The 19,120-nt window shown below is 43.0% G+C and overlaps 1 protein-coding gene across 2 annotated transcripts in view; it reads left to right on the top strand.

Moving 5' to 3' along the window:
• Positions 1–772: 772 nt before the first annotated feature.
• bmp2k (BMP2 inducible kinase) overlaps positions 773–19,120 on the top strand; it is a 45,172-nt gene continuing 26,824 nt past the window's right edge. For both annotated transcript variants that reach the window (XM_041042903.1, XM_041042904.1), the window contains exons 1-2: positions 773–1,750; positions 18,384–18,502. In XM_041042903.1, the coding sequence (XP_040898837.1) occupies positions 1,600–1,750; positions 18,384–18,502 (270 nt within the window). In that variant the 5' untranslated portion in view covers positions 773–1,599. The remainder of the gene's footprint in view (positions 1,751–18,383; positions 18,503–19,120) is intronic.

Here is a 19,120-nt window from a genome sequence, read left to right on the forward strand (position 1 = left end):
TGAGGTTTGTTTATTTCCCCATGCACTGCATTCTTTCCAGCCTGTTTTGTGTTCTCCTTCCTCAACCAAACTGCTCATTCTGTCTGTCACTGACGCCGCCCCATTATAGATGAGCATTGTCTGGGTGCTTATGGAAGCCGATTACTACCAAGAAGTGAAAAACGTGAAATAATCGAATAAATACATGAAAAGTTAGGCTTACTGCGTTAAAATTCCCCAATACACAAGTGAGAGACAAAGCTACACCACCTGTGATGATTGCCTCTGATAATATGAGAAGTGTGAGGAACAGTGGATTTTTTTATTTTGACTTATTAAGTCCAAAGATGGTGAGTTTGCTAGCAAAGCTTCACATCTGAGAAGCTGGTATCAGGGATTTTTTGGTGTTTTTTTTTCCTTAAAAAATGACTGAAACCATGAATCAATTGTCACTTTTTTTTTCTTTTCGATTGATCTGATTGATCATTTGTTGTCTGTCAATTAAATAATTTATGAATTGACTTAATAATAAATCAGAATCGGAGGATATTAAGTTGTAAATTTGACTCAGATTTAGGAGCACATCATTTTTACTGATCATGAGTTATTTTATTTAAATCACGGCTGACTTCATTCATTTATTTTTTTTCTCTCTTTCTGGCATTAATTGACTTCCATACAGTCTCCACTTACACCAATCATAACAATAGAGGGGGCGGGGCCACGTCAGGTTAGGTTGTCACTCGTATTGGGTAAATAACAAACCACCCACTTATTTTGTATCCTACCGTCAGGGAGTCACGAGAAGTTTAGCGTTAACGAAAATGACACGGGGGGAGTGGAGATGACACAGAGGAAGCCGACGAAAACGACGTCGCCTGAGGATTTCTGATCAGCAGCGGACGGTTACTTGTATCAGGTTCGGACTCCTACTTTGTTAGCCCACCTGCGCTCGGGGTGGCTGGTCTCGGTAGAGGAACCGCCGTGGCTGTTAGCGAAGCTCGTTAGCCGCTAACTACTGCAGCTAGCGAGCTAACTAGCCGCTTCGCCCGAGTGAAGTGAACAAGTCACAGTGAAGCTAACAAACGCCAAGGCTACTTTTGGAGGGCTGTCGGACTGGGTCTAACCCCTGGGAGGAATTCCTTGCCGCCCGAGGAGGTGTTATCAACACCGCTGCCAGCTGCATTGTTGTGGTTCTCCCCCTGCCCTCTTTTCATTGTTGGCGCAGCGTCCTGACTGCACACCGCTGAGCCCATGCACGTTAGCAACGGCTGAAGCCAGCTAGCGTGATGTGTCACATTAGCTAACGAACCGATCGCACTTTTTGTTTTTGACCATTTGTGAGTGGATGCTGTAAGTGGTACGGGCTCTGGGAGACCGACGGGGCTGTATCATCCTACACCGTGACGCCCGTTTATTTACTGTACTTTCATGTCGTGTCACCCAACAGCAAGTAGTCCCTCCAGAAGAACCAGACGCGGAGCATGCAGGAGAAGAAAAGATTTCAGATAAGTAGATAGGAGGACGTCGGATACAACCGAGTTAAATTGGACTGTGCGGTTAATTCACCACCAAACGGGGGTTTGCATTTGGTGGGCGGACTGAAAAAGAAAGTAAAGGATGAAGAAGTTTTCCAGAATGCCAAAGTCCGAAAGCGGCGGGCTCGGAGGGGCGTCCGGGTCCGGCTCCAGCTCCGGAGTCAGCAGCTACTTCGGGAAAGTGTTTGCAGTCGGCCGGTATCAAGTCACCGTGGAAGAGCTTATTGCAGAAGGTAAGAACAGTAGCTAAACATTTCAGTGCGTGTTTTGTTTGACTCCTGTCACATAAACCGCCCGAATATCTTCTGGGACACACCCGTCATCCCCTGTTTGGGGAGAGTAACTCACACTGAGACAGCAGTGAAGCAACTCGTCCAGCTCTGTTCCTTTTATGGGTTGGTAATTGGTTTGCACTCCACAGTAAAAACTCAGTTTTTCCCTAAACATCTGCTCATTTCCCAAGAAATTATCCTCAGAGTGATTGAAATAGGTCGCTCCCTTCTTCCAGGCAACCATAGGAGTCCTGTGGTACTTTAACTGGGACACCAGGGATTTGGTTCATGGCTGGAATTAAAACTTGTAACTTTCCCCCCATACAGCTGTAGTTTGCATGTGGTTTGGCCCCCACATTAGCCCCCAGGATAACAACAGCCCAAGCCTCCTGTGTCAACATACAGCATATAAAGATCCAGCCATTAACAAACACTTTGTCCAACATGTTCACACAAGCTCTTCTGCGGTTTGCTTTTGTCCATTGATGATTTTTTTTTAAGGGAATATAAAAGGTTTTGCTCTCTTCACAGTTGTTTAAATGTACAAAGACCAGTTTCTACATAGACGTGCTGGGAGATGCTGCAATACAGTAATTTGATTTAGACTGCAACATTAGGACAAGTAGCAACAGTGTGTGCCGGATAAAGACGTAAAGGATAACTTATGCAATGGTTGTGGCTACAAGTCTTGAGGATGTCGACAGGCTTCTTGGAAACATTAGAAATTTCCTTCATGGCTTACTGTAACAAAACCCTGTGTTCAAATGTTGAAATGAGAATGCACAGTTAGACAAGCAGAAAATGAGGAAGCGTGTAAACAAACATGTTTCTCAAAACAGCTGTTGTTTTGCAAATGGTTCAGTGTTTATCACAGTTAATTGAAAAAAATTCCTTTGATTTACGGAACGGCCGCAGCAAACCCAGACTAACCAGTTAGTCTTTAAGGTCTTCTGTTTACTTGGAAATAGTTAGTCATATTTTAATGATCTTAGTTATGAAATAAGGTGAAGCTGGTGAGACATTAGTGTACAAGTGTGGTCAAATTACTACTGTACTGAGAGCTGGATTTTAAATGATCTCTCTGCAGTGCTGGGTTCTTCTTCGAAGGGGTGATAATATCTGACAGACAGTTTGACAACTAGTTGATTGATACATAAATTTCAACTCTTTATTTTTGAGGATTTAATGTGTTAAGGTCAGCCTTAATGATATATATATATATATGCTTTGAGGTGGGTATAATAACTGTCATCACAAAAAGAAAGTGCAAAGTGACTCCCACCTGAAACATAAAGTCAGGAGCCACTATTGAAGATATTTTGCCTGCGTACTAATATGAAAACCACAGGCATTCTTTGTAAGCCGCACTGAATAAAGAACGCTTACTAAACATTTCAGGCCTGACAGGCATGTTTCTTCAAGTATCACAACACTGTAAACATGCTGTAGTGTCAGACTGTAAACCTGATCTCACTCACCCTGAAGAAAAAAAAAAAAAAAACAGCCCTTCCTGTGAGCAGTCATGCGTCTGTGTCATCATATAATCATGTGAAGTGGCTGTGGCTGGTTTTGCTAACAGGAGCACAAGGTTACATTGTGACCTTTGCTCATCCTTCTGTTCCAAGGTGAGAGCTGGGTGTCTGGGCCTGTCTGGGCCGCGCAGTTAATCACATAATAGTATATTTCATTTGACATGCTGCGTCTGCTGTATTTAAAAATAGAGAAAATGTTGAAGCTAGACTGGGAAAGTAGAATATTGTTCCTCAGTCACTGGGGTGTAAAGAGTAATGTCCGTGTCCTTCAGAAGCAGATGTGCCTTTATTTTACTGTTACCTTTGTAGGAGTGAAAGTGTGTGAACAGCCATTTGAAAACGTATTCAGAGTGAATCCTGCTGCTAATCAGTAACAAAAGTGTGTTATATTTACGGTGTGAAAAGGAAAGGGCAGAGTTTAAACTATGCTTGTAAACTCGAATAAAGAGCAACAAGTTAATTCAGTATGAGTGACTGATTTACCCAGCATTTGTACTCTAATGGGTGTGCAGTACTAGTATGACGCTACAGTAGGAACTTTAAGCAGAGATGAACTGACTGCCAAGGAAAATACTTAGAGTAACCACAGATCTGTCACTAACTTCCTACCACTGCTTTACTTGCACTCGTGATGTAAATACACATGTACATGAGCAGCTTGTGGATGTTTTTTTATATGAATATAGAACTTATGGTGTCATGGGTGGGGATAGGTGCTGGATCGCTTTACTCTGTCAGTGCGGGTCCCATGTGCTGCCCATTCAGCAACGCTGGACCTCAGACCGCCAACCAACTGCTGCTGATTCTTCACTGAGGTTTTGGGCAACCACCCATCATTTGGAGGTCTTGTTCTATTTTAAGACCTACTTAGCTGGTGAAGTGGTAAAAGTGTTGAGATAAATTTGGGATTTACCTGCTATTGTAGCCGACAGGTCACCAAGTGACTGTGCATTAGGCGTCAAATTTTGGAGTGTTATTCATTTAGGTTTTCTTCTTGGCCAAACAAGAGCAGGGACGTTTGAACTCAGACACACAGTTAGTAATAAACGTCATGAATAAACCTGAGAGTGCACATCACGGTTGTCCTGAACTGTGCTGCAGTGTTTTACAAATGAAAATAAAACGTGAAGCTGCAGAAGTCTACCTTAAGGTGAAGTGTAATGTGTGCAGTGGAAATGGTGCTGTTTCGACAGCAGTAATTGCTCCTCAGAAAGTTTTCTATGATAAAATCAGTTGAGCTGAAACCACAGGACAAACTGATGCTCATATCGAAACGTGTCTTCCTGTGTTCTTAATCTTTCTTGATATGCAGTAAGGTAGAATGCATCATTTAGTTTCCAGGCTAATTTTGTCTTTTTCATAAACAACCCCCAGGGTGGTTACTAAGTGTGCACAGGCTTAATCGAACTGACAAACCTGCTGCTGGATGCGTGGCACTTGGTCACTTGCGCGACTGATGTCTAGGCTCTGAATGGATCATGTGATGTTTTTGAGAGGCTCATCTCCTGTTCCCTTATTCAACTGTTACCTAGCAGCTGTGCCAGTTTAATGAAGAGCATGGGATTCCCTTAAAGCCAAAGTAGTTCACTGGAGAAGAGAAACTGATGAAGGGATGTTTACGTGACCAGGTATCTTTGTTCAAAACTGTGCACACATCACATTCTCTTCCAAAACTTATATTTTAAAAATGAAACTTGTGTCAAGCTGAAAAGTTCTGTTGACACCATGTGGTTAGCTGTTTTTGTTTCCAGTGATATATCTGTAGAGCTGGACAGTTCTTAGATCGAGTAGGAACATAGTAATTTCCGTCCACTCGCCTTTAGCCTCTGTGGTTTCTCTTGAGCTCTATCTGATGCTGTCTCCAAGAGGAACACAGAAATGACATGTAGGAACAGGATGCATCTGTGAGTGTGTCGGCCTTTATCTCCAAACTCTTATTGTACGGGGTTCCTTGTCAGGGCTTGGAAGTTCTGGGAATGTGTAGAAATTAATTGGATAAAATAACCTTTGAATTTTTATTTCGTTGAGAAAAGGCGTCCTTTATTGCAGAGGAAGCATAGAAGCATTTACCATACAGAGGTTCTACTTGGGCAGCGTATCCAGGCAGATTAAGACCCGCCCAGGTAGATAAAACACCTTCTTTCACTCTTTTCAAACTAATTTTTGGCCACACACCTGTCTGAGTTGCGTGTGCCGCAGTAACTTAGTGGGGGCTAGAGACTTCTTAGAGCTGGCATCTAGTCTGCATGCGAGGTGTTCAGGGGATATCTGTAAATTGTAGCTACTGAAAATAACTTGGTCACCCCCCCCCCCCCCCCACCCCAATCCAAACTCCATGAGTAACTGCATGCACATCGGTCACATGCCGCAGAACCCACCACCACAAGTAAACTCTCAGCCTGTGGGAAACACTGCAAAGCCACTTTCTCTGCTGAATCCACCTCTATTGGTTTTGTTTATGATGGTTTTTAAAAAGTCACTGTTGTAGCAGGCATAGGAACTATTCCCAGACGGACTGCTCTGCACCTGCAGTCAGAATATTTCATCAAGCTACTCGCTGAGCAGCCGGTAAGCATTTAACAGATAACTGTCCCTGGAACATGTCTTGTTGTCAGCTTAACTTGCATAATAGCCCTTATGTCACCGTTATTTATTCACCAGACCACGACCGTTACAACTGGTGTATCTACCTCATACTGTAGGTACAAGGCAAACAGTTCATGTTTGCATGTGTTGGTAAATTCTTGGTAAAATGTCACTGCTTCTTTCTAATTAACAGGAAGACCTTGGCTCGGTGGTTTTGTTTCCAGTGTTTGCAGTTTTACAAGCACGTTAACAGCAAGGTTATAATTCATCACTGCCTTATCTAATTAGGGTCACCTCCATCTTCTGAGCATCAGAGATTTGCAGACTTTGTGCTTCATAGTTGCTCCCTGTGTTTTTCATACGTCTTTTTAACCTTCTTCGGATTGAGAGCTTCGAAGCAGGCCCGCCTCTCCGCTGACTGGTCCTCTGAGTATTGTCTGTGCATTTTAAGTGACACATGCCTGTCACTTAAAAAAGGAAAAACTTTTTTCTCTGAACACGCTGGCTTCACATAAATTCACCCAGTTGCTCGCTGTCAGCGAAATCTCGAGATGTTTACACTGGGGTCTATAATGGCTCTCTGTAACTCTCAGGCTGAAGGGATGAGGGGCAGTGTGAGGTTTTTAGCCTTGGTTGCAGGGGCTCCCTGACCACGACAAGCCACGGATCATGTAAACAGGAGAAACGCAAACACTGTTTCCATGCAAACAGCTGCTGTGTTCACAGCGAACACGTGGCTTTTTCACCTTGTCCTTTGTGATCTGGACAGACGTCATGCATTTACCAAACAGGCTTTTGGCCTCTGCACCTCTAGAAATTCGCTGAACAAATTTATCAGGACGAATGCGGTTACCGTTGTACAGTTTTCTCATGTGACTCGCCAAAAGAGTTTGTGAATTGCTTGATAAGCTCTTTGTTGTGGGTTTCTTCAGCAGTGTTTGTGTTGATAACGTAATAAATGAAAGCCAACGCCAAATGTTAAATAAATATACTTGAGATATCTGCTGCCCTTATGGGTCTTACACAGTTTAGATAAAGTGAAAACCAGTTGAATTACAGCCGAGTGATATGACTAAAACCAGTATCATGGTTAGAGCCTGTGAAGGAGGCCAGTGTTGGCCTCCTTCACAGGCTCGTCATGCCACTCAGCCTAATCACACCTGTTTGCTACGTTAGCGAAGCGTGAACATTGGAGCATCTCTTCCCGTTCATGCTGCAGATCGGCAGACGACTGTGAATCGGTGGATTGAGCCCCTTGAACGCTGAGTTCACTCGGCCTTTTTGCGATGATATTGAAGGGCGCTTGTCTAACTGCTTTGATACAACACGAGATAAGATTTTACAACTACGGAAAGCCACAGTTGTTTCCTCTTGCATGCACTTGATTGGCCAACACAGTGCCTTCCCGAGGCTGCACTTTTGTCATTGTATAAAAGAAGTTACTGAAAATAATGAATGAATAAAAACTGAAATGAACGGATGCGAATGAATGAAATTCAAATTTTTATGGCTTCTTCAGTCACTGCAGTGCAGGTCAGAGTGTTCCTCTGGATAATATTTTTTTGAATGACCTATTTGATCCTCGCTCTCTGCCGGGGGAGGGTGGTGAGAATGCATCCCATCTACATTATTAGCATACTGTACGGGTGATGAATAGGCACATTGTGCCCCTTTGTTGTCTTATTCTAGCACCCTAGAAAGAATGCTGGTACGATGCAGCACTTGGTCCCGTGATGGGTATCGGTGCCTTTGTGCTTGCTCATTGAGGCCTTCTGTATCTGCCTCTCTGCAGTGCTGCCCCTCCTCTTTTTGTGAAACTGCAAATGAATGATTTTCTACCAATTCATCATCGCCTGATCTGAGGAGGGCATCGAGCCAGATGTGGGTGTAAACTCGGGTCGTGTTCAGACTCCAAACAGAAGGACATTTATATGGAAGTCCGCTACGACATTTCACTCCAGTGGATCAGCACTCCACGTTTGAGACACACAAGTATCACTAGGATTCAGTTTAGTAGGTTTAAACACTTAATACAGCATGATTTCAAATTAAAATCTAAAGCAGCAGTGCATCAGGACACCATTCTGCATTTTTATGAAAGAAATGATTTGGTTGCTTTTGTGAAGATGCTTGCAGGTGGGTGTTTGTGAGAAGTTTTCTTGAATACACATCAAGGCGTTTTTGGTTCAGAGGTTTGTCTGAGAATAAGCACGAGTGTGTCTCAGAACTGTATGCTTTGCTTGTAAATGCTTCAGACCACAACCAAAACAGGGGAGTACTGTATGCGACCATTTCTTTGTGAGTGTGCGAGTTAAAAGTTTCATATGGTTTTTGTGTACATTTGTGTGAGTGCATGATGATCTTTAGGTTGTTTTGGTGCCCCTCGTGCACAGGGACCACATTAGCCTTTGTGGTTGAAAGTAGTACTTGTTCTTTTTCAGCGGCTCAGTCGGTCTCTCACTGCCTGCGCTCTCCCCCTGCAGCCTTGTCTCTCATCATCAGTTATGTCTGAGTCAGGACCTCTTGTTGGGTCTCCCTCTCCACCAGCCTCCTCCTCTTTCTCCTCGTTTTGTTTTTTGTTTTTTTTGTTTTTTAACATTATCCGCTATGGAGTGTAACAGCTGAATCGATTGTTTTGCGTGTTACATACGCACTGAAGATGAAAGTGCAGGCAGGGAGACATTAGAAACACAAAAGCTGGAGGGACTGATGCATCACCTGAAACACAGAGCCCTCACTCAACAGAGCAGAATGAAATGGTCATCAGGTTCAACGCTGCATATGTTTTAGTGAAAGAGGAACTAAGTCATGTGCTGGTGTGACCATCTGAGAGAGCTGGTTGCATCAGTTCTGCTAGTGGAAAACTGGAGCCGTGGTCTGTGACTGTGTGAAAGAGTGGACAGTGTCGAACAGTCCAATGTCTTTGTTTTTCTGTTTGATAGTACGTTCTTTTCTGTTCTGCCAGTTTCAGAGGCTGTCATCAAACAGCTTGCGAAATCTGTCATTTTGATGTCAGCATAGGAATTAATATTCTGATAACCAGAGGATATATATTATTTGTGTTAAATGATTGATTACAAATGCCTGTGTATCACCCAGGCGTGTCAATAAGCTGTCATGACCTGTGAAAAAAAGTTTCCTGTCCCACTCCAAGACAAGGTCAGCTGTTCCAGAGAGACTAAGTACAGGTTTGAAACTGATCACAGGCTTATGTGAGCACACTTGACTGCATGACAGTGACTCGTGCATGACTACACTCAACTGGATGACGAGTCAGAAGTGATGAGTGATCGCCTCGGTCTTAATGACTGAGGCTGTGGGCACTGTAAACAAGCTGGTGCCAACATGTCACTCTGGACTGCCATAGGGTTTATGGAGTCAGAAGAACATCTATGTAATACAGGGGTGTATTGTTATTCTAGTCTCCTTTATAAACACTAAATACTTCTGGAAAAAGAATGCACAGGCATTTGCTGATAATAAGAATGGAAAAGCTTGATTTATGGCTGTCTGGCTCTGGGTTTTCAGTTTAGATGGCTGGGATTTGAGGCTTTGCTTTGAGGCTGATTGTGTGCTTTTGGGTGGCATACACTAGAATACAAAATCATAACAAATGTTATGTAATGCAATGCAAGTTTTATAGCTGCTCCGGTGGGATTCAGCCGTTTGATCAAGTCGCTTGCTCAGTTGTTTTCAGCCTTTTCTATCCAAGGACTGGTGCATCAGACCAACACACACAGTCTGTTAATATTACATTTGTGGCCAGATTCCTGTTTAAGTTTGGTTTATATTTGTGAAGAATCCTTAAAGACACTGATATTAAACTCTGATCCTTAGTGACCGATGTCCTGCATGATTCAGACCAGGTGCGGCAGATAAGAAGCTACACCTGGTCTATAAATGTGCTCTCACACATGCACTATAACCCCGAACTTTTCTAGACGTTACCCACAGGAGCTGTACGTGTGAGCACAAATGTCTGAAGCAGTTGAGTTGGACATTAAACCAACTTTACCCGGCCAGCTTCGTTGTACAAAGTCTGTGTAATGTCCAATTGAGCCGATGTGTGAATAGAGCATACACATGTTCACATTAAATAGAAAACTACTTATCTAAGGCTAGTAACTGTAGTTGTGCTTCGATGTGTTGCTGTACAGTAGCTATGGTGAGTAATTTATAGTGCCACATTCGGCTGAGTTCACACATTGTTGTTTCCTATTCAGTACAAAGGGGAATGGTGAAAAAAAAAACGGAATTCATTGACAGTGTCTAAACAAGCTGTTAAGAAGTTTCTTAAAGTTCACGTTGGGCAATGTTGGTGGTGCAAACTTGCAACTGCATTTTAAGTTCAGGAAGAGTTAGTTTGCCTTGAAGGTGTGTTGTGAAACCTGCTTTATGTTGACTTCACTAAACCAACACATGGAGAACGCAGAAGGAACCATGAAGTGGTCCAAGCGGGCCAATCGGTTTTTTGTTTGCTGAGCTGCTTTGCCTAATTAAAGTTCTGAGAGGTTCCTGTAAACTCTGTAAAAGACTTGTTGTTGAGTCTGAACTGAAATTCATTTTGTAGTTTGACCTGGACTGACACTGACGCCCCTCCTGGCATAATTTTACTTGAATGCATTGTTACAGTCAAGATGGGAAATTTATCACAGAGTATATGAAAGGTAGAGATGATTTCACACTCTCTGTTTATTTGTTTTCAGCATTTTTCTCACTATGTTTCCAAAAACGCTCTTGTCCCTTGATCCTCTGACCTCTCTGACCTTTCCACTGCTCTTTCCCCGGCCTGATGGGTGCCATGTTTATCTTTTCACCCCCATGTATCCTTTGCCTTCTGCAGCACCTCTGTCTCATTCCCAATTTCATCTTGAAGCCTCCAAAGCACAGCCACTTGTGACTGTCAGTTCAGTTGTAAACACTGTTGAGGTAAGATGTATGAGAGCCGGCTGCCAGAACCTTCCAGCTCACTGAGCCCAGGATGAGAAAACATGTACAGTCATTGCCGCACCTCCTCATATTACCTTTTATGGACCTGCTTCTTAGAAAGATTTCTTCACACTTGCGTCTGTCTTTTTAAGTACTTTGCATCTTTCACCTGAGTCAGCTGAGAGATGAGATTAATGGCATTTAACGCTCCTGTGCTCTACACACTGGCCAGGATGGAAAACTGAACAAGGAGGAGGGGGGGCTGTTGTCCAGGTTGACAGTTTTGTGATCAGTCCCACAGAGAGTCTGCAGCAGTGTTTGCAGTTCTCACTTGCCAGACAGGAGTTACCGTGTACACTAGAACTGATGCGTGGGTTATGAGGGAGATGGGTCGGTTAGGAGTTAGTCAGTGGTAGTTAAAATAAAACTGACAGGGTGCTACTCAAAGTTCTTCTTGTCAGATATATTGGACTGATACTAACTTCTCTCTGTCAAACCTTGTGATCCAGTGCTAGCTAGTTTTGACAGTTACTAACCAGATAACTGACCTTGACTCTGGTTCTTAGAATCCATAGAGAGAGAGAGAGAGAGAACAGTGTGGTGCTGAATACAGAGCAGATGTAGCTGTAACTGTGAGAATCTGAGATCCGACTTAAAACCTTTGATTAGTGGATGTTTGAAGACCTGAGCATCCTTACAAGAAAAAAAAAAAAAATCTAAATAGCTCCTATTCCTTAAAAACAAGCTCTCTCTTTCAAGATTTAATGAAAATCTCACAGGAACGATTTTCAGTTTTATCAGTCTTATACTGATTAGCAAATCTTGGCCCATGTTTGAGGTACATTCTGTTAAAGAGTTAAAGTGAAATATGCGGGTCCTTGAAAACCCTAAAACACTGAAATGCGATCAGCTTGCTCTTACTGCTTATGACCAAGACCCACTCCCAGATGTTGGAGCATTTGTCAGATTCAGGTTCTCAATCAGCTGTTTTCTCCCTCTAACTGCACCTCATTCATTTTAGTCCAGTATGCTTCCAGCATCCCACTGCTGCCTCTGTGTTTTGGCAGAGGGCCTTCACCTTCACCTCTAACAGTTTAAAAATATCTGACCTGAAACAACCTTGGCTGTCTCCTTGCTGTGGCTGTGCATCTTTGTTGGAAGAGGAGACTTAAGCAGCTGAGTTTTTGTAGCATTTCCAGTTTGGTTATTTAAGCAGAGAGAAATGTTTCTTTGCTTCTATTTAGTACAGAAACTTCAGAAGTTAAAGAATTAATTTGCTGTGAATTTAGCATCAGAATTTGACCCTATTTATAGGAGATTTATCTTTATCGGAGAAAAAAAAAAAAAAAAAGCCAGGGCAGGCTCTCTGCCTTGAAAGGTCCAGCAAAATGACAAGGTGGTGTGGTGTCCTGTCAGGAAAAAGCTCACAGAGTGCAGAATCTCTCAACTGTTTGCTAAAAGCAAGTTCATGTCTATTTTCAGGCCGATGGCCTGATGCTTTTCTGAGTGTTGCTGTAGTGTAACTTTTGAGGACTCGAGTGAAACAGGTTGAGCAGTGTTTTCCTTACAGCCACTGGCCTGAGGTGGACTTGATGTTTGCAAACTGATGTCTGTTAGTGATAAATCTCTGGTTTGGTGTTCTGTGTTTGGGCTGTATATGAAAACAAGACATTCTAACCTCCATATAGATCCATAGTATGAACTTACAGACAAATTTTGCTCTTACATTTTGAAACATATGCATGCGGCTGCCTGGACTTATGCAGGTTTGATGTAACTTCAGATTCACACTTACCAAATGGCACGTTTGGCCGCTACATTAATCAGCCGAAGAACAAAAGTCCTTCCCGCATTAGTCTGTATAATTCCAAATCTCAGAGGATTTGCTAAAGCGCTGGGGATCAAAAAGTCATTATTGGTAATTAGCAGGAGCAGCTGGCACAGCATGGCAAACTGGCAAAGACCTTGGAGCCTGTAAATGGAAATCCATTTCCTACATTTACTGTGGAAAAATGGCACCTGTTAGCCCACAAGAAGAATGCATTTCCAGATCAGCAGCTGAACGTGACAGAGTCTTCGGTCAGGGCAACTAAATTTAAATACCACTTCCCTGAAGAAATGTAAGAACCATCTGGAAAAAACGTCTGTTTAGTTGAATCTTTTCTGTTTTTTGGGTTGTTGTTTTTTTTGTTAAAGTAGGAGGGCGTGATTTTTACTGCAACCGGCCACCAAGTCGTGGTTTGTCTTTGACTTTATGTGAGTTAGTTTTTTATCTTAATTGTGAAGTATATTGTATATGTGTATGAACAGCACATCATTAGCATCAGTACATATTAAGTTTGTTTTGCAGAGTATCTGATGATTACAACACTAGCAGCTTAAATCCTTAGGTCAACGTTACATTGAATTTAAGTGAGCAGCAGTAATTAGTGCAGAGCTCTAATCTGTTGTTTTAGCTGTAGATGGAGAAGAAAATATTTCAGTGATTGCACACTTACCACAGTAATAACCTATAATCAAACTTACTTGTATGTTCATTTAAAAAAAACACTTGGTTTCTTATTTAGAAATACTACTGCTGAAGTGTTTTCACACTTTTCATTCTAGTTCAGTAGGTGAAGTCATTTGCAACTTTTTTTTTGGGAGGTGGGGGTGTTACTTTCTGAGACTTTGCCCAAAAGAGGATCCCTTTCCAAGTTTAATTCTTAAGAAATAACGCTCACTCGAGGGGAACGGGGAAGGAGGCCAAGAGAAGCTTTGCAGGCAAAAGAAGGCACAGAAAACAGTGAATAGCTCTGCAAAGCACAATTTGTACTTTTCATCTGAATTCTCATTTCAGGTAGGAAAAATGTTATAATTCACGTAATAGAAAGGTCATACTAGTATTCAGATTACCACTTTTACTTATTTGGGTTTTAAATTTTAAATTAGTTAAAATGAAGGTGAGACATCAGTCAGACTTTTTGTAATTCAGTTCAACCACATACAACTTTAGTTAAAGCTAGCTACATTTATCTTCAACAGCTATGGGGACTTGTGGGGGAAGTGTTGTGGGTTCGTGTGAGGGGATGGGGCCTCCAGGAGGAAATACCTCAGCCTGCTTCAAATGTTCTCAAAAAGAAATGGCATTTTCCCCTCTGAAAAGCACATCTACAGCGGAAGGAGGCACTTCCAATTGAACTACATTCTTAGTTCGGAGCTATTTAACAAGCAAAGACATCACGCTTGCTGAAGTATAAAGCTGTGGGTTAGAAAAGTAAGACGCAGAGTGAAACAGACAGAGTGAGAGGGATGAAGAGGAAAAGCTGGTCGGTCAGAGAGTGGTTTGTTATCACAGATGACATCATGCTGCAGAGGAAGAACATCTGCCTGAGCAGAAACTATAAATGTATGATCTCTGTTTGCTGCATGTTTCTTAATCCTATAATCCTTCCTCATTGAAAGACTCCTCTACCACTTCTGAAGTTTTTTTTTTTCTTGCCCATATCACAAGCCGCGCTGAGTATCTGTTTTGCAAAGGCTGTTGAGATCCTCTTTCAAGCCTCTTCCACAGGCTGTCATGTGGGCTGCCTGTGACTGTCCTAGTTAGTCAGGCTTTGCAATGATGTCAGGGTCCCAAGCGCTGGATGCAGGGCTGGGGAAAATTCTCTGGTAATTACAAACCCTCGCTCAGTACCAGGCTTTAATGTCAGTACCCCCCCTCCTTTCTTCTTGGCCTTGTGCATTCGGGGTTTTCCTCCCAACTGTCACCGAAAACTGACCATGTCCTCACGGTGAAGTACTTCTGTCCCCTCTCCAAAGTGCAGCCAGCTAGCAGCAGTACAGTAGCAGTGAGATGGGACTAATGGGTGCTGAGTACTAGAGTTAGACATGCCCATCAGCAGTGCTTTAGTACACTGGAAGGATTCAGTTACACGAGAAACTTGCTGTGCTGTATTATCAATCTGTGTGACTCTAACATGGATCAAATCATCTTTTGATTTATCATCGACATCTGTCAAGAAAACCTGCGTCACTGTCAAATGCTTGTGCCGTGGTGAGTTACAGATTGCTTAAGAGATGTGCGGATGCAGATTTACGAATGATTCATGAAATATGAGAATAAAATGTGCAGGTTTATTCGGCCCCTGAACCACAGCCTCGTGGCTCTTAGAGCTGAGGTTCAGTAGCATTTTATCAAATCTGGATCCAGTATTGAATCTGTTTATCAGATCCTCTCAAACCCCCTGTCTCCAAGAAAAAAAAAATACTTCCAAAGGTACACTAAAAATAATAATTTGTTATCAGAGTTCACCATGCTGCAACTGTTAATCAGCTATAGGTAGTTCGATGTAGGGCAGGACAGGTAGTGTAGTAGAGTCTGCTCGCAGAAACATATTTGTATTCCCCACTCAAGCGCATCAATTGTTGTAGCATGTAAATGTTTGCATCTCTATAGTCATTGTCCGTTAGTCGCAGACAGCCTTGTTATTGTCACTGGTTGAACACGGCTCCTGTACAGTGAGGGATGTTTTCGTGTTGTTCAGGGGTCCCGCATTTGTCCAGGAAGTTGCTATGCTGGGCACAAAGCCCCTCTAAAACAAATCATTCCATCCAGAGCCACTCAGGAGAATAATACACTCAATAGCGTACCACTTCCGTGGCTGGCATAGTCATGGGAGGCAACAAAAGGCCCAGGGTGGTGATTTAGTGAGAACCTGATCCTAGAGCATATGGCCCCAGTCAGTCCCAGAGAGGGCCAGCATGCACACATGAAGCATTCGGTGGGACGGCCTGGGCTGAGGCCTCTGTCTTCTCTGAACTTCCCAAACGCCACCTCCCCTCCGGAGAGACAACACAGGCTGCCATGGTCAGTGAAGTTGTCAGTTTCTAATGATGGACAGGTAACAGCTAGTGTCAGGGAATCACAGGAAGATTTGTGTATGAATTCAGTTTGCACATCACACGACTTTTACCACAATGTGCCACAATCCCAGACAGAGCTTTAAAGCTCTGAAACAGAACCCTTGAGTTGGCACAGAATGCGTGCTTGTACTTGTCACGATGGGTTACCTCGTTCAAGTGGTTCTAAAACATATCTTGACCTTGGTGCGAGCCGTCCCAGGTGCTCACAAGGTTTGTAGTGTATGGTTGATGATAACAAGTTGGTTGTAGTTGGAGCACCCCGGAGATGCAGCCAACAAGAGATGAGCAGATTATTTGCTCCACGTGTGGATCTCCTGAACAGGAGTAATCTGTCCACCTTATCTGAGCTCACTTGTGTCATTGGAGATCTTCCAAGTGAAGATGACAGCAGACACAAAAAATGTCATTCAGTTTGCACCAGCTTTAAGGTGGTTGTCAGGATGTTAGGTGTAGCTCCCTAGTTTTTTCTTTTCTTTTTTCTTTTTGTTTTTCAGTGAAGGTTAGCTGCTCTTTTGTCTCTCGTCCATGCATACTTAAACAGCCTGCTCCTTTCAGCTTCTTGGCCCTTTGCCCGAGCAAATGGATTTTGCCTTGTGAAATCTGTCATCCGGTCTGAGCAGCCCCCACATCTTTCCTACATTTTGCCCTTAAGTTTGGTCTTTACTACGTCTGGATCCCACATCTTTGTGTCATATCAGCACATAATGGTTGAGATTTGCACAGAGTCGGTCACAGGTCGTTTTTCTATTCTATGCCTGGGGTATAAAGCAGAATTTGCCTGATTGAGTTTCCGCCTGCAGAAGGTCCTCAGAAATTAGTACATCCTTGTGTTTTAAAAGCAGTTCTTTCACAAGACTGTGTCATATGATTCAGTTTTCTGGCTGAAGTTCACTCCCACCCACCCCCAAGTCTCTGGATGGCTCTGCACTTAACCGCCTTGTTACTGGAAATCAATTTAAGCCCGGCACAGCAGTTTAGAGTGACCATCAAGCCGACCATAGCTAACAGCGCCGACCAAGGCAAATCAATGAACAGCGTCCAGCGAGTGTAAACAGCTTCGGCTCTTGTACTTTGCCTTGGCAGATTTTCTGTCTCAGTTCTCTGTCTGTGTTTTGAAACGGCAGCAGGTCGAGGGATATAACTGCTGGGGAGCTCCATTCATACACGCAGCAAAACATGGTCTTCATTCTCTTACACTATTCTCATTTGTTTTGTTTTTTTTTATTTTGAGTCAGCACCCTTACACAGTTACTTTCCTGTGTTTTTCACATCATACTGTGTATGTTGCTCATTTCAGCAGCATCAGCACGATGTTCTATAAGCCGCTTGGCTTGTTGTTGTGCCATCAGCTGTATTTTTTACGCCTCCCTGTGTCACTTGTGTCCAGAGACATTATGTTTTCAGGGCTACCTCACTTTATGACTGTCAGTGGTAGAAGCACTGATCTAGATTCCAGTGATTCTGATGCCAGGGATTAAAAGAAAAACTACCGTCACTTGTTTGGTTCCTGGTGGTTTCTCATTTACACTATCGAATGCTCTACCTGGCTTTATTATCCGTCACAGCTCTGCTACAGCAGGCCGTCTTTTTGTCTCATTAGCTGCCTCTTCATTCGTCTGTGCTGCAGAGTGGCGTCAGTCACCCCCTCTGATCTGATAATGTGTGCTACAATAACTCTCACTGTTGTGACAACATACAAGCAAACACGATGCTTCAGTTTGTTTATGTTTGCTTTGGCTGACTTTCGGGTCAGCTATCTTCTGTTTACTGTCCCCATGGAAACACAGGTTTAACCTGCATGAATTATTGGTGGTTGGGGGGTTTTTGTGTTGCTCTGTCCCTACAACAACACAGCTTCTGAGATTTGTTTAAATGTAGTGCTGATGGACTCTTCAGCGAAGGCCTTTGTGATCACTGGTCACGTTAACGACCCTCCCCTTCTGTTCATTCCCAATCCAAATCCATGCTGTTTTTCAGATGACCTGAGGTAACTTGTTAGGGAACAAGCACGCCATTGTAGATCTTCTCTTTCTCCTCTCTGGTCGCTGGACTTTGATGCCCACCACTCAGTGACTCAGTGAACCCCGTCTAATGAGACACAGGACTGTTCCATCACACTGCTGGTGTCCTTTCACCCAGAGATGCACACAGGACAGTGACAACAGCTACTGGCACCCAGCTAAACACCTCTGTCTCTGTCAACACGACCTGCCCCCTGCCCCAGAGATCAACTCGTCCAGAGCAGTTTCAGCATCATATCTCATTCCTGTGGAACCTTTCTGTATTTTATAAAGCAAATCACTTCATTCACTCCAGGATTAGACCCAGCTGGAGTCAGGCCAGAACAAGCTAAATGAGCTTAGACTACTTGCCCATGAATCAGTTAGTTAGCTGCTGTTAGACTATCAGCTTCATATTCAAAATATCAGGGGGTAATGGAAGATTAGGCTGATCCTACAATGGCTTCACAGTTGTCGCTGGCATGAAATAAGAAGAACCAAGGTTTATTTTTCATGCTTCTGTCAAATGCCAGTTAGAAGTTTCTCCCACATAGTATTTCTTTGTCTGAACCTTCATAACCATTACTCCGTAAAACAAGTTGCACGTATGTTATGCTAACTTGTCATTTTATGCTTTTCCAGGAGGCTTCTCGGTGGTGTTTCTGGCCCGTACGCACAGCGGCATCCGCTGTGCTCTCAAAAGGATGTACGTCAACAACGTCCCGGACCTGAATGTCTACAAGAGAGAGATCACTATCATGGTGAGCGCAGCGTCACAGTATTTGGTTGCTGTAGTCAGAGACGTTATCTGTCAGCTTCATGTGTTCCTGCCTATCTTTATTGTAAGAGGTCTACTTTGAAATTACTCATTGCACAGTAGTTTTGATTTACATGAATATTTATCATGGAACAGGAAACTTCAAATGTATTATCACCTGTGCTTAAACATTATATTCCACCACCGTTCATTTGCAGTGTGCAAATAATTCTTGGTTTTAGCTGCATTTCCTTCCGATCCTTGGGAAAAAAAACACAGATTCCTCTCAGTTTTTGTGCACAGAGGGTTTATTTTGAACTTGAAGACGCTGTGCTCATCTGAAAATTTCATGAGGGGATTCTCAGTTTTAATTTAAGCACATAATTCTTTTCTCAAATGGGACACGAGCCCTCATGAAGACACGTGTTCTCATAAAACAAGGCGCGTATAAATGTCTTCATCCCACATTCCACCTTCCTACCCCCTCCTCTTTTCCAGCATTCTCAGTCTGGGAAGAGCAGAAATCTTTTGGCTGGGTGACATTGTATTAATGCACCTGCTCCACTGACAGATATGTTTTGCTCTATAGCACAAAGCTGGCGCTCATGTGATTACAGCAGAT

Source organism: Toxotes jaculatrix, chromosome 7 (genome assembly GCF_017976425.1).
Source record: "Toxotes jaculatrix isolate fToxJac2 chromosome 7, fToxJac2.pri, whole genome shotgun sequence".
NCBI lineage: Eukaryota > Metazoa > Chordata > Actinopteri > Toxotidae > Toxotes > Toxotes jaculatrix.